General features: G+C 35.6%; 1 protein-coding gene across 2 annotated transcripts in view; it reads right to left on the reverse strand.

Annotated features, from left to right (window-relative positions):
• The window catches only part of hyal2a (hyaluronidase 2a), a 12272-nt gene extending 900 nt beyond the window's left edge, over positions 1 to 11372 (reverse strand). Inside the window, exons 1-4 of one of the 2 annotated variants that reach the window (XM_048199181.1) lie at positions 11146 to 11372; positions 8289 to 9251; positions 5827 to 5916; positions 1 to 2580 (exon numbers count right to left, since the gene is read on the reverse strand). The exon at positions 1 to 2580 is cut by the window's left edge and continues 900 nt beyond it. In XM_048199181.1, the coding sequence (XP_048055138.1) occupies positions 2191 to 2580; positions 5827 to 5916; positions 8289 to 9230 (1422 nt within the window). In that variant the 5' untranslated portion in view covers positions 9231 to 9251; positions 11146 to 11372 and the 3' untranslated portion in view covers positions 1 to 2190. Of the gene's footprint in view, positions 2581 to 5826; positions 5917 to 8288; positions 9255 to 11145 lie in introns of both variants that reach the window. The other variant, XM_048199180.1, reaches the window with a different exon arrangement.
• Positions 11373 to 15898: the final 4526 nt, after the last annotated feature.

Genomic DNA, 15898 nt, shown 5'->3' on the forward strand with positions numbered 1-15898 from the left:
TTGAAATATAAAATGAATGCCTATGTATTGCATAATAAAATGAACTGGAAACAGATATTGAAAGCAAAAAAACATACCTAATATAATATAAGCTAAGCTACCAGGCTAATCAGATATATTTATGCTATGCATAAACTAAAGTATATAATAAAATAATAAAGTATAACTAAAAAACAGTAAGAAAGAGAAATGATTTCACAACTTAGCTTCAGTTATATTCCAGTATATGAACCATGTAATTTAAAAGATATTAATGGTCATTATAACACATTTTAAACAATATAAATCATAACATGATTTTGCAGGAATTATAATCACGTGATAAAAATACTACCCATTAAAAGTTTGTTGAACCAATGGTATCATTTGGGTCCCTAAAGGAGACTGATTCTTGGGGGGACTCGATTTCTCACCACACCAGTTTCTACAAGACCCATCCTTCCAAAAAGCCCAGATTGGCCAGTAGACCCAGTGCATTCTGATTGGCCAAACATCTCAAGAGTGTTGAAATGTAACCCCCCTTACCATAATCGCAAGCTTCAGCTTCCAAGGCTTCTAAAGCAATAGAGTGCAACAGTTCCCGCCCCGATTTTCAGCAGCGTCGGTTCCGGAAGCATTCATTTTTTCCATAGGGATTTAAAAAAGTCTTTGTTAAAGAGTTATAAGCCATGAACCAAGCCAATTAGCTGAGTTGAATCATAACATTACAAACCTTAATTTGAAGCTTTTTGAAATAAAATCACAAAGGTACAAAAGAGACTGTGAACTTAAAGGCTATAGTGAGGGAAAGAACTACAATCCCTTGAAGCATTGCAAACAGCATAATCAAATTAAAAATGTTGAAGAAATATAAAAATTCTCATGTACACATGTTGATTATATATATAAAAAAAACAATATTTTATTGCAAAATATGCATATTATATATATATATATATATATATATATATATATATATACATACATACATACACACACACACAAATATTGAAATATTTTGAGAGCTTAGAGAGATCGACTAACGATTACCTCATTCGCAGTGCTTCATGGGAGTGGGTGGAGCTAAAGAGCTAGTTTACATGGGTAATGTAGTTTTTCCACTAGGAATTCTGCTGTTAAATACAATTATTAAAAAAAAAAAAAAAGTGTGCTGACGGCTTCAACAGAAGCAAATACCATTTATTAACAACCCCGTAGCTCACTGTAAGGTGGTCTTTAAAGGTTTGAAAGTTATCATTATGGCAAAAATTAATGGCGTTTTTACTTCCGGAACCTGAATGTTGCACTCTATTGTAAACACACGGTTAATAATGTCGTCAATTTACACAGTATCAGTTCAAGACAGAGTCAGATTCTGAAAATGCAGATCAATCGAACCAACATCAGAACGCCAAAACCTGCCGACAACATTACATTTGCCTGTAGTTGTCTTGGGTGGGCATGATACAATATTTCAAATTGTGATGTAGACGTTTGTGGAAGCAATATCTGGACTTGGATCAAGGCATTGGTCTGCAGCAATGTTCTCTTTTAGAATAGATCCTTTTTGTGGGCGACTATGAGCTATGTAACTTTGCAGATCTTAAACATGCACAAACAGATAAATTACACACTAAAGGAAAAGATTAAATAGCATCATATGGGCTCTTTAATATTAAGTAAATAATGACAGAATTGTCATTTCAGGATGAACTGTTCCTTTGAGGCTTGCTCAAATCCACTAGTTCCACCTATTCAAATCATACTTGTGTATTTGCTTAACTACATTTGACATTTGCACCTTACACTGTTGTGTTAGATAACCAGCATCTTTATAGTCGCATGTCTTAAATTCAGACGGACACATAAAAACAGATGTCCACCTGTTCAAATTGTTTGATCAATGACTCAACTCAAGACTAAACTATCTGAGTTTGGGATAAAATGTCTTCTGAATGAATCAGTCATAAATTTTCATGAGATTTTCCTGTTGCACAATATCCTACATCTGGCTCAAATTGTGAGTAACGTGTGACAACAAACAAAAGTGCTTATTTAAACTCCAAGGAACTTTTGAGTTTCCTGCGTTTGTACTTTCAATTTCAAATTTTGTTTCAATTTCAAGCTCATCCACTTTTCAGAACAGCATTTGGAGCGACAGAGCAGCGAAACATTTCATATGCAAGAAAACCAGTGCCAGTTGAGGTGTGTTCATGTCAGTAAATGAAGCAGCAACGGACTGAGAAGGTAGATCCATATTGCTTTTAGTGCATGTCCGTCTCCCCGCTGCTGAAGAGGGTCCTCAATGTCACATCTCTCACCCTGAAACCCGCTATAACACTGGCACTTAAAGTCTTCCATCATCCGCCGCCGCTCTTCCACGCTTACTTCTCCCTTCACTTGCAAGTCACTTCCCTGGCCAACTATTGTGTGCGTCTGTGGGTCAAGATGGAGATACGTGTCCGTGTCCGGATGTCTGCGCAGACACCGGCCATGGAAACCGCACAGGAAGCGACTGCACTGCTCGGCTGCTGTGGAGACGTTGAGGAGGTATCGGCCCAGTGGACCCTGCAAGAACTGGTTTATACTGGAACAACTGGCCTAAAAGAAGAAAAAATAAAGAGACAGAAACTATGTCGAGTAAAAACTAGATTTCAACATTTTCTGAAAAAAAAAAAGTGTACCATGCAAAACTTACTGCCATGTTTATGGGTGGTTGGCAGGGCATTGCTAGGCAGGTGTTGTAGGCACTTTAATGTGTTATTATGCAGCTGCTAGGGTGTTGTGGGTGGTTTCCAGGGTGTTGCTAAGGTGTTGTAGGCATTTTTGTGTTGCTGCTGTGTGGTTGCTAGCATTTAAAGGTAAAAACACACCCGTCTACAAAAAGTTGTTCAATTCCAGCACAGAAATCATACATGACTGTAGCACAATCGACAACAACTTATGTGCCAAACTTAATACTTAGGGTTAGAAGTTCCCTACATTTAAATTAGATTCAATCACTAATCCTAAACCATCTAAAGCTGGACATAACAATATTTAGAAAAATTGAACCTTTAGATTAAATAATAATTTCATTTAGATGGCCAAACGGAGCAAAAATATGCAATTTGGTGCATATGTTATTTATATAGTCAAAAAGTAAGATGAACTTTTGATAGCTTGTAATGTAAATCAATTAAATCTTTATAACAGTATAACAGACTTATGGAAGAGGATTAGGGCCAAGCAATAATAAAAAAATAAAACCATCTCGAGATTAAAGTTGTTAAATTTTGAGAAAAAACTCGTTAAATTTTGAGAAAAAAGTCGAAATAAAATGTTGAGAATAAACTCATTAAATTACGAGAAAAAACTCATTAAATTTCAAGAAAAAAGTCGAGATAAAATGTTGAGAATAAACTCGTTAAATTATGAGAAAACAAGTCGATATAAAATGTTGAGAATAAAGTCATTAAATTACGAGAAAAAAGTCGTTAGATTATGAGAACAAATTCGATAAATTATGAGAAAAAAAGTCGTTAAATTATGAGAACAAATTCTCAACATTTTATCTTGACTTTTTTCTCGAATTTTAACAAAATTTTTCTCATAATTTAACAAATTTGTTCTCATAATTTAATGACTTTTTTCTTGCAATTTAATGAGTTTATTCTCAACATTTTATCTCGACTTTTTTCTCTAAATGTAATGATTTTTTTTCTCGTAATTTAATGAGTTTATTCTCAACATTTTATCTCGACCTTTTTCTCGAAATTGAACTAGTTTTTTCTCGTAATTGAACGAGTTTATTCTCAACATTTTATTTCGACTTTTTTCTCGAAATTTAACAACTTTAATCTCGAGAGTTTTATTTTTTTATTATTGCTTGGCCCTAATCCTCTTCCGTCCAGACTACTTACATAAAATGCTTATATATTTCAGTCATCACTCTACATCTCCCAATGACACGTCTTAGTAAGATATTTAAATGCTTAGTTTTATGATCAAAGCTTTGTATATTTTATTGTGGAGGGCAAAACATAATGCAATGCAATAAAATGATGATTGAGAGATGAACAAATAAACCTTCCTCAAAAGCCTGATGATCATATTTGATACTCACATAAATAAATAAGTAAATAAATAAATAAGTAAAAAATTATGTATGGATAATCAAGTAAACTTAAGTTGCTTCAGTCCAGCAAGTGTTCATCTTAAAATATTACCAACAATATAAACATCAGTCTTACATTTACTTTATAAAAAACAGCAAAAAGACCCGTGAACCACAAGCTGAAGGTGGACATTTGGACAGTTATAATAAAAGGCCTTTTACTTTTACTAAAAGTATCAATCAGATGACAGAGAACATGCAGTAGATTGTTTACAACAGGTTGTTCAGCAGAGTTTTGCTCATGTTGTTCATTTAGAGCAGGGTTTCCCAACCACATTCCTGGAGGCCCTCCAACACTGCATGTTTTCCATGTCTCCTTAATCAAACACACCTAATTCAGATCATCAGCGCATCAGTAGAGGCTCCAAGACCCAAAATGGGTGTGTCAGACAAAGGAGAGATACAAAATATGCAGTGTTGGGGGGCCTCCAGGAACAAGGTTGGGAACCGCTGATTTAGAGGCCTGAAGCCAGATTTATACGGAGCCCCGGACATGACACGCAGGAAAAAAATAGCATGCTAAATCGTGTGCACGATTAAATTTTTTTTCTTGCATGTCATGTGCAGGGCTCCGTAGATTTATACTCAACGCTTCTGCAAGTCTGCTTGGGTGCGTGCGGAAAAAAACGATGTCATCACGACTCCCGCGGAAGTGCGTGCGAACCTATTTCGCATGGCAGTCCCTGCGTTCCATTCGAAAGGGCTCATCCCTATGCCCTAATCCCTTCAACACTTTGAAGGGTGTAGGGGTCAATAAAACTCCTTTTTTGGAACGCACTTCTGCATCACCTTAAGGAGACAATCAACGAGGCTTGACCCCCCCAATAAAAAAAAAACACACTATGAATGATGAGATTATGCAAGCTCCACCTTTTGTTTAATGTTTTATTTATTTGTGGTTTATCACACCATATTGTTGGCTATATTGTGTCCATTTGAATGGACTGATAAAGGGAGCTGTAAAGTATTTTTGTTGAAGTACAATGTCGTTTTGACCTTAATAATGTACCAAATCTAACTCGTATAAATATTACAGCATTATAGAAAAATACTATACATACATTTATTGGTAAAATAGAACTCCGAGTCTCCTGTACCCATTCTGTGACACCAAACAACTTCCCTGTGCAAAGGATCATGGGGGCCCGAAGTGTCCGAATGCGTCAAGTATAAACACCTCGTCCGTTTGGGAAGGAGCTAACACAGTTAGCGGAGGCTCGCGCTGCGGAGCCAGGCGAAAGTATAAATCAGGCTTTAGACATCTCCATAACAAATATGATATGTAATGTTAATATGAACAACAGAAGCTCCATTAGCAAAATAATAATTATCATTGTGGCACGCAGGGTGGGGCCGAGAGCTGTGGGAACGGAGCGAGGCCTGTGACACGAGCGTTAATGAGCATCACCTGCACGCCACACCGGTCTCGAGTCACACGGACGAGCTCCGGAAGGATAAAAGGAGGAGAGAGGACCAGGCCTGGACTTTATGTTGTCCTTTTGTTTTCATTTCGCTTTACTTTCGTTTTGTTGTTTATATATATTTTGTAAATAAAGTCATGTTGAACGTTTCCGCCTCTTCCTTCCCTGAGCCTTTAACTTTGTTACAGTTATTATTATGAATAGAAACCACTTCACAAGTACTAGTATTAATGATTAAAATAAGATATAATGTGATGTGTGAATGCTTACATTGCTGCTGGCATATGTGGCATCGCCCCAGAGCACGATACCAGCTGCGCCCAGGGCCACACTTTCTCCAATGGTGGACACCAAATCAGTCTGCACAAACACAAATAAGGGAATCAGTGATTGGATCTTGGACACTTTTAAAATAATTCATTTAGCTCATTTAAAAGCTGTGTGTTGAGGCCACAAATAATGAATAGATACAATTCTGTAACAGTATCTTGGAAACAATCTAGGAAATCAGCTGTAATGGTGTGGTAGGTGCTGGCACTGAAAACATGACCAGCACCCTTCCTGTTCCACTGCGCACACAAACATTCAGAGATAAAGAGCAGAAATTATGGTTATGCAAGAAAGAGATTTGTGATAAATCACACAAACACCAAAAACTCACTAAAACTGTTCAAACAAACAGAGCAATGTTAGAAAGCGCCACAGAGTCACATTTTCGGATGAATCATATAGGTGTCTCTGCATATTAAACTATAGAAGAAAGTATAATAACAACAAAAATAAAAGTACACACTTTACAATCTTGTTGTATCTGAATAGATCTGAATAGATCTTGAATCTGAATAGATCTTGTTTTAAAGATGTTTTTGTTGTGCATTAAACCTGAAGATCTTTAGGCGGAAGAGAACAGTCGGGGGCATGTGAACTTTACTAATGTACACAATAGAAGAAATATTTGCAGACACTCAGAAGACGTCTCTTTGGCAACTGAACAAACAGAATGGAGTGTCACTGGCAGTTGAATGGAATATTTTGTCCTTTAAGGTCAACCTTCATTTCCGCACATTCTGTTACATGTCAGAGGTTAGTTGTAGTGACTTTACATAACTTTAACTGGCTGTTTGCAAATGTTACTGAGCACTGCTACCTTAGCAACTGTTGCTTTTGCTTTAAATCTGTGTCTTTGGATAGGTTTAAATAGACTTTCACAAAAATTATTCCATACTATGGTAAAATGTTCCCATGCACTTTTACAAATTTAAATAAATAAAACTCTGCCATTGCCAAATGAGAGCATCAGTTCAAGCCCCCTTTAAACAAATGAAAGAAAATATTGTAAATGTAAATAAATATTGTAAATGCATTTATAAATGTAAAAGTGCAAATTTAATGTTAATTCATTTGCATATTGTTTCAGATTATTAAAGCCATAGTAAAAAGTTAATTCCAGCCTAAGTAGGAATAACTATTTTACCACTTTTGATTGTCCTGCAATTTTTCAGAAAATCACACCGTTTCCAAAATCAGTTAATTTAGTAATGAGATTAAATGAAAAGCAAATGGAAAGTTTTGCTTGGAAAGTCCAGTCATCATCATCATCAATCAAGTCAAGTTTTTAATGTTGTTTATATGTGGTGTTTTTAATATGCTTTAGCATATCATTAACACTGAACTAGCAGGGGAGTTTCGAGAGAAGCCAGATTATCCCAGTATATTTTTCTGTTGATGTGACAAATCGGGTAGATTTAGCAATATGGCGGGTGTATGATGTATATTACTATGTTATGATGAACTATATGCCTTTCTCCACTGACATTCTGAGTTGTTCAAAGCGTTTCTAAGGATACTGATTGAGAGAAAGCAGCTGTCTGACTCGTGAACGAGAACATGGTTTGTGTAACATTAGCAACACATTATTAGCTGTTTGATAACATAGTCAAGCAAAAGACTAAGCAAAATTAATTACCGTTATGTGTCTGATGTTGTAAATAGCTGTACCATTGTGCAGCGTTTACCTCAGTAAGTTGACCGAGTGGATCTCTGAGCTGGCCTGAGCGAGTGGAGGCGGGGCTAATTTGCATATTCATTGATCCGTGTATATTAAATGAGGCAAGGGTGTAGAGTTACATTCAAGATATTTTAAGACATGAAGAAATTTTTTTCACAGGAAAAAACGTTTAAATGTGTCATTTTGGTGATCAAAGATGAGCTTTAAGGGATAAAATTATTGACTACAGGGGGACTTTTTCCTTTTCATTTTTCAGGGGGACAATTTCTCCGAAGAAAATTACCTAATGAAAATGCTTTGCAATGCAACACTTAATTCCAGCCTATATAAGAATAATATCCTTCTGTCAATAATATCACACTTCTGGTCATTTGTTCTGCAATTTTGCAGAAAATCACACTGCTTCAGTTAATTCCTAAGGAAAGTTCTATAGAGGCCAATTTACTCTGCGTCGACAGACGCAGACCAACACAGATAGTCACCACATTACAGCATGTCACTTCTCAAAAATTCGAATGCTGATTCAGCATGTTTAATCGGCGAAAACAAGCTGCTAACAAACAGATGCTAACAGACTCCAACAGGGGTATCACACTCTGACAAAACCAGACGAAGCGCCTGTTGCCGTCTGTCGGCGCAGGGTTAGTGAAGGGTCAATCTAGCAAACCCAATAAGCTGAAAGTTTTTTTGACAATGCAAATCGAGTTCATTTGTACAAACTAACCTCTGTCAGCAATTCCAGCTCTTTGGCATAAGTAGGGCGGCTGTAGACGAAAACAGGACGTGCCAGTCCCTCTCCCACTGATGCCAATCTCATTCCCTCTTTCACCCGGTTTCGGACAAACTGGCGCCCGAAGGATGTTGAACGCAACACAGAGCTCATGTATATTGAAGGAAACAGGGCTGTGCTTTCAGTCCACAGCCACTTCAGCTGGTCGTTCCGGGCCACCTCAACATCCGGGCAGCGGCCCGTGTAGTGATCCAGGCTGTTGCGATAGTCGTGGTTGTAGCAGTCAGGAAAGAGGTAGAAGCCCCACAGCTGGTTGGGACGCAAGCTTTTGGCCAGCCGCAACGTCTCTAGCATGAATATGCGGCTGGACATCTCAAACTCCTGCTGGGCCACTCTGTTTATCTGGGAAGAATTCCATTTCGGATTTTTCTGGGTCACTAAGCGAATCGAATGGCTCTTGTATATGTTTTTGGTTTCCCAATTACGTATCCACAGCGGACGCCACTCCTCCCAATCGATGACGGCCAGACCTCGTGCGGACGGGTCGCGAATGTACTTCTCGATTCCCTCTGGCATCTTCTCTCTGTGGTGCGTGAGACTGGCGATCTGCGGTAGTCCACCATTGATGGCGATACCGTGCTCAAAGTGTGGATACAAGCCCAGGCGGTCTTTGTAGAAGATGGTGAGGTTCTGCTTGGTGAAGCCCTCGTTAGGAGACGCCACGATCTGAAACTGATTAAACTGGAAATGGACTTTGTGGCGAGTCCTGCAGTCTTCTGTCGGGGCGTTCCAGACGAGAACCAACGGCTTCTGAGGGTAAAGAGGCCATCTGGTGGGCTTCAGATCTTCAGCATGAGTGAGATGATCCAGAGCCAGAGGAACCAACAACCAGATTCTCCAATTAAGTAGGATCCGGGACGCCATGACTTCAGTCATTCACGATAAGGGCCTTCACTCCTGCTGAAATAAAGTCACATTTCTCATTATGATCAGAATTTTGAGTCAATAAAAATCTTTTCTGATATCAGAGTTTATTCAAAAGGGAAACGAGAAGACACTCGTTTTTCCATAGGGGAATGCAACAAATATAATCGGACAATTGTAACACAGTAAATTTCGTCAGTTATAAATCAATGATATTTTAACTTTGAAGTGAGTTTTTATTTGAAATAAAGTTGGATAATAGTATACAATTATATAATAAAAATCCAAGTGTTACAGCTGTTGCCACTGTTAAAATTATATTCTTACTTCCTAATTAAATATTAGATATCCATGTTATATTTTATGTGAACATTTATTTGTAATTTATTATATTAATTTAGCAAATACATACATTTCTTTTACCTAAAGTAGTCTGTGAGTTATGAAGGAAATGTTAAATAAAAATGCTGGGTTAAAAACAACCCAAATTGGGTTGAAAATGGACAAACCCAGTGATAGAGTTGTTTTAACCCAGCGGTTGGGTTAAATGTTTGCCAAATGTGCTGGGTAGTTTAATTTAACTCAACTATTGTTTAAAAATGACTATATGTCTGGCTTAAAATGAACCCAAAATAGGTTGGAAATTAAAAATCAGACACATAATTACTAGAGGCAACAATAATAATAATCAAATTATTCATAAATCAAATGAATCATTTATTAATAAGCAATTTTTGAACCCCAACATATTTTGGGTTCATTTTAAGCAAAAAAATTTTAATTATAATTATAATTACAGTAATTTTTAAACAAAAGTTGGGTTAAATAAAACTACCCAGCACGTTTGGCAAACATTTAACCCAACCGCTGGGTTTGTCCGTTTTCAACCCAACTTGGGTTGTTTTTAACCCAGCATTTTATAGTGTATTTTTATGTAACATTGTTTTAAGCAACACTTTTACTCAACACTCATATAATTCATAGAAAGACACATGATGATATTTCAGTTTAAAGCAGAATGGCCTGATCATACGTTGATTTTACTGACCCATAAGAAATACCTACACTCTAAAAAAAATGCTGGGTTAAAAACAACCCAAGTTGGGTTGAATATGGACAAACCCAGTGCTTGGGTTAATTGTTTGCCTAACCTGCTGTTTAGTTTTATTTAACTCAACTATTGTGTAAAAATTGCTGTATTGCTTGCTTAAAATGAACCAAAAATGTGTTGGAAATTAACATTTATTAATATTAAACATAATAATTAAATAATAAACATTTATTAAATTGCTTATTAATAAATGTTCAGGTATTGTTGTCTCTGGTAATTATGTGTCTGATTTTTAATTTCCAACCTATTTTGGGTTCATTTTAAGCCAGCCATATAGTCATTTTTAAACAATATTTGGGTTAAATAAAACTACCCAGCACATTGAGCAAACATTTAACCCAACCGCTGGGTTAAAACAACCTAATCACTGGGTTTGTCCATTTTCAGCCAACCTTGGGTTGTTTTTAACCCAACATTTTTTAAAGTGTAATTGTAATCTTATACCTCTTCTGTGTTGACAGAACTCATTTATGTCTATTTTTTGTCTATAATAAAGAGACTTTATTAGTTGATGTTTAAATAAAACATAACTGAGAGTCAATTAAATCCCTTGCGCTATTAAAGTGCAACATCTCATCAATAAAATGTAGACTAATACTATGGTGCTCTGCAATATACCATGGTACTGAAATTCATGCTACTATTTCCAAGAATATCGTGGTAGTACCATAGTACATACATATATCAATGAAGTACCATGGAACTTTTTTCTAGTGTAAGTGTTTAAAACAATCAAAAACCAACATCAGCCTGTTCACATCATCCACAGAGCAACTCTAATGAAAACAAAACAGTCTTTTCATGGAAAAAACTCACCTTTGACATTAAAAATAACAGTCATTCCCAGATAAATAACTCCATCCTGTGGTTGCGATGTAAATCATTGCTGTTTCCACGTCGCCTGTTGCCTCCTAGAGAGACTTTCGCGAGTGTTTGTAAAGGGTTCAGATGTTGCATGTAATGTCGCGCGGAGTCTGCTGAGAATCTTGTCACATTCTTCATCTGAGACGCTTTTATCACTGCAGCGGCGAAACTACTTCAAAGCGCCGCTTTCAAAAGTTTCATTGATTCGTTGCATGGGCGGGGTTTATTACCAACTCACTGGGGGGCGTGTTTTCCTTTATGCAAATGAGTATAACGTGTACAATGCAGTTCCAAAAGAACGTTTTTTTATTGAATAAACGTTAACATCATACAGTTTTGTTAAAACGCACTTTTGTTCAAATGCAAATATTAAACATCACTAAATTGTGCATACAATAATAAACCAATAAAAAAATTAAATTAATTAATTTAAAATTAATTTAAAAGAAAATAAATGGTAATTCTATAATGGTAAATACTATAATATAATGTTGGACATGTAGCCTATCTATCTATCTATCTATCTATCTATCTATCTATCTATCTATCTATCTATCTATCTATCTATCTATCTATCTATCTATTGTATAAAACCTTTTGTAAGGGCCCACTTGCAAAAAGCCATAAAATTACCATGTTTTTTAACTTGACACTATGGTACCACGACACTATCATAATATTATAATACTATAGTATATGTGTGTGTGTGTGTATATATATATATATATATATATATATATATATATATATATATATGTGTGTGTGTGTGTGTGTGTGTGTGTGTGTGTGTGTGTGTGTGTGTGTGTGCGCATTTTTGTGACATATCAGGACACAAATGTGTATAATGACATGGGTATGACATAGGTATTACAAGGAGAGGGTGACTTATGATGACATTACCCCATGTCCCATTTTTCAAAAGGCTTATAAATCATACAGAAGGAGTTTTTTTCAGAAAGTAAAAATGTGCACAGTTTCCTGTGATGGGTAGGTTTAGGGGTGTAGAAAATACAGTTTGTACAGTATAAAAACCATTACGCCTATGGAATGTCCCCAGAATTCACAAAAACAAATCTGTGTGTGTGTGTGTGTGTGTGTGTGTGTGTGTATCTGGCTCTGTATAGTTTGACAAAGCAGCTGTTTCTATGATCTTAATGTAATAATATAATAATCTAATAAGTGTTTTCTCATAAGATTTTATTAATTTTAATATTACACTTTTTCTCGATTGCTTAAACACATTTCTTGAAATTATGCCTCCTTTTCTCAAAACACAAATCCATAACTTCTCACCCAATTCCCCAAACTTCCTATTTTCAGGTCAAAACCATTAAATCTAGGTGAAAAACCAAACTTTGCCCTCAGACATCACACACACACCCTCAAAAACACACACACTACAACATAGTCTTAGAGATAAATTCAAAACAATACAACAAAAACCAGTCATTTATAAGTGATATATAATTGTTCATGAAGGCTGGAAATGAAAAATGCCTTATATTCAGGTGTGCAGAATTATTAGGCAAGTTTTCTTTTACAGGCAAAATGAGCCAAAAAAGAGATTTAACTCAGACTGAAAAGTCAAAAATTATTAAATACTCATGAGAAGGACGCAATACTAATGCAATACTAGAAATTGCAAAGTTAAAGCATGACCAAGGGACAGCAAAATGCTCATTGGGTCAGCGGGGTCAGACAAAAACAGGTGGAAAAGAAAAGACACATGTTAACTGCAAAATAATTAAGAATTATGTGTGAAACCATCAGGAAAGCTACATCTATACATCAAGCTATATCTTCCAGAATCTGGCAGTAAGTTTTGGAAGATCATTTTTAGTCCATCTCTGCAAGACAGACATTTCAGGATAAGAGATGGACTAAAAATGAACTCAAACACCTTACTGCCAGATTCTGGAAGATAAATTCTTCAAACAGTGGTACAAGAGGATGTGGTGCTGGTCCATCAGGAGTCATTCTCATGCTGTCTGTCTATAAGCCCTATTAAAACCCAGTCTTCATGTATTTTATAACACTTCAGCTTGTGATTCTTATCAAGTGCAGGTCATTTTTTAGGATTCTTTAGCTAACCTAAGTCTCTGAGATCCTGACACCTTGCACTTCTGGAGACTCCAGGTAGGTTGCAGCTCTGGAAAATGGTGGCGCTGGAGACTAAAGGGTTCCTGATGGTTTCACACTTAATTCTTAATTATTTTGCAGTTAACGTGTGTCTTTTCTTTTCCACCTGTTTTTGTCTGACCCCGCTGACCCAATGAGCATTTTGCTGTCCCTTGGTCATGCTTTAACTTTGCAATTTCTAGTATTGCATTAGTATTGCGTCCTTCTCATGAGTATTTAATAATTTTTGACTTTTCAGTCTGAGTTAAATCTCTTTTTTGGCTCATTTTGCCTGTAAAAGAAAACTTGCCTAATAATTCTGCACACCTGAATATAAGGCATTTTTCATTTTCAGCCTTCATGAACAATTATATATCACTTATAAATGATTAAAAACAATATTAATAGTAGTTATTAAGATTGATGTGGATTGGAATTGGTAAAATGTGCTTGGGAAAAAAATATGATCAGAAAATCAACTTGCCTAATAATTCTGCACTCCCTGTATTGTGCCAAGGTTCGGTCTTTAAAAATGTGTGCGCAATATCAGTATAGATTCACTGAAACTTTGCTGACGTTTGAGGATTCACGTGATGGATGTGAAATCATTGTCGTTGGGCTGCTTTCAAGTGGTTCCTTTCTGACAATGACCTACTGAGATCCTGTTCCTTCTGCTGACTCATGTGTCGCTTCTGTCAGTGCATGTGCGCTCATGAAAGACAGAGGGCCACTTCCTTCCTCGGCCCTGTTCCTTTTCTCCCCGTTCTTGGGGTTTTACATCACCGTTTCTTCCAACTAGGCAGCCCCAGGAAGCTTTAACAATATGAGAGGAACTGGACGCACACACACCCATCACGCCCGTCTCCCAAAAATGGCAAACTCACATCCTTGAGCGTTAGGAGAGATCAGAGGCAGCAGTTCCCCTGTACTATCTCTCCATCTCCACTCCCAGAGTAAACCTTCAAGTCAAAGGTCAAGCAGCAGCTTTATCAGAGGGCAGTGGTGATATAATGTTAATTTTTGGGTGATCTGACTCTTTAACAGTACCTTCACACATGCACACGCCTGCTGTAACCTTCACATGTCTCGTCACGCATTCTCTCTTACACCCTCCAGCGGTTTATTCTCTCTTATCAGTGTCAGTGATTGTGCGCAGACATGGCATCCTGTTGCAGCTTCCTGTATTTCATTCACATGGGTGGGACAAACATTCCCAGTGAGGTCATTTACATCGGGACTGGCATCTGTTTGTAATGAACGTACCTTTGCGGGCCTGCTTAGCTCTGATAATGTATCTGTCTCATGTGGATTGAGCACAAGCCTCTGAACGGGAGTGAAAGCCTCCCCGCGGTCGACTTCAAAGACGCGAGGAAACATTACGAACAGCTTAACCTCTGACATTTCACCGTATACCACACCCACATCCTCAGTGCCAGGCAAAACTACACAACAGACAGCCAAGATAAACTAAATATGGGAGAAGAATGGCATTTACATTTCGCAACCCAGGGAAAAGTGTCCAAAATAAATTGGAAAAGAAGATATTGATAATAATTTATTAGAAGAAATGTTTTAAATCTCTTACAAAAACACCAATGGTGAAATTTCAATAATTATTAATTAATAAATACAAAAAATTAATGATAATTATTTTCTTCTTAGGCCTGATTACCAATAATGGTAGAGGAAAATTCTATACTATTAAATAATGAATACTAACTCAGAATTAATTAATTAATTAATTAATTAATTAATAATGATGCCAATAATTTATATAATAATAATTATTATTATTTATATATAAATCTTAAAAAAATGCTTAAAATGTAATTTTGGGTCACAATCAGGGTTATTTTCGTTAACTAACACTACAAAACTGTTTCATTGCTTAAAAATAAAATAAACATTATCCAAAATAAAATATAAAAAGAAACTTGCCAAAGCAACATGTCTCATTTTCATTTAATTTAAGTTCTAATTTACTAATTTAAGTACTAAAAACTAAAACATAATAAAAAATATATACATATTTATTTAAATAATAAATAAAAAATGGCAAAAAAAAAATGTTTTTGCAAAAAAAAAAAAAAAAAACAGAAAAAAAACAACTAGAATTACAACAAATTAATGATAATTAGTTTCTTCTTATGGCAGAGATGAAAATATACTATTAAAACTAATTCTGAATAAATCAATAATAATAATAAAAACATTTGCCACAATTAAATAAATAAATAATAATTATTTATTATTTATACATATAATAATAATTATTATTATTATTATTTAATAATTTAAAATAATTATTTATTGATAATTTATATATAAATCAAAAACCAAAATAATAAAAATGTAATTTTGGGGGTCACAACTAGGGTTATTATCGTTAACTAAAACCATTTATAAAAATGTATTACAAATATCAACATTATCTGAAATAAAAAGAAACTTCAGCTAGTTGCAAGAGAACAGGTTTCATTTTTGTTTAGTTTAAAAAAACTAAAAAAGAAATTAATAAAATTAAAGTAATTAATAATTAATAAAATTATTAAAGAAACTAATAAAAAAGAAAAAAACATACAACAAA

Source organism: Megalobrama amblycephala, linkage group LG8 (assembly GCF_018812025.1).
Source record: "Megalobrama amblycephala isolate DHTTF-2021 linkage group LG8, ASM1881202v1, whole genome shotgun sequence".
Lineage (NCBI taxonomy): Eukaryota > Metazoa > Chordata > Actinopteri > Cypriniformes > Xenocyprididae > Megalobrama > Megalobrama amblycephala.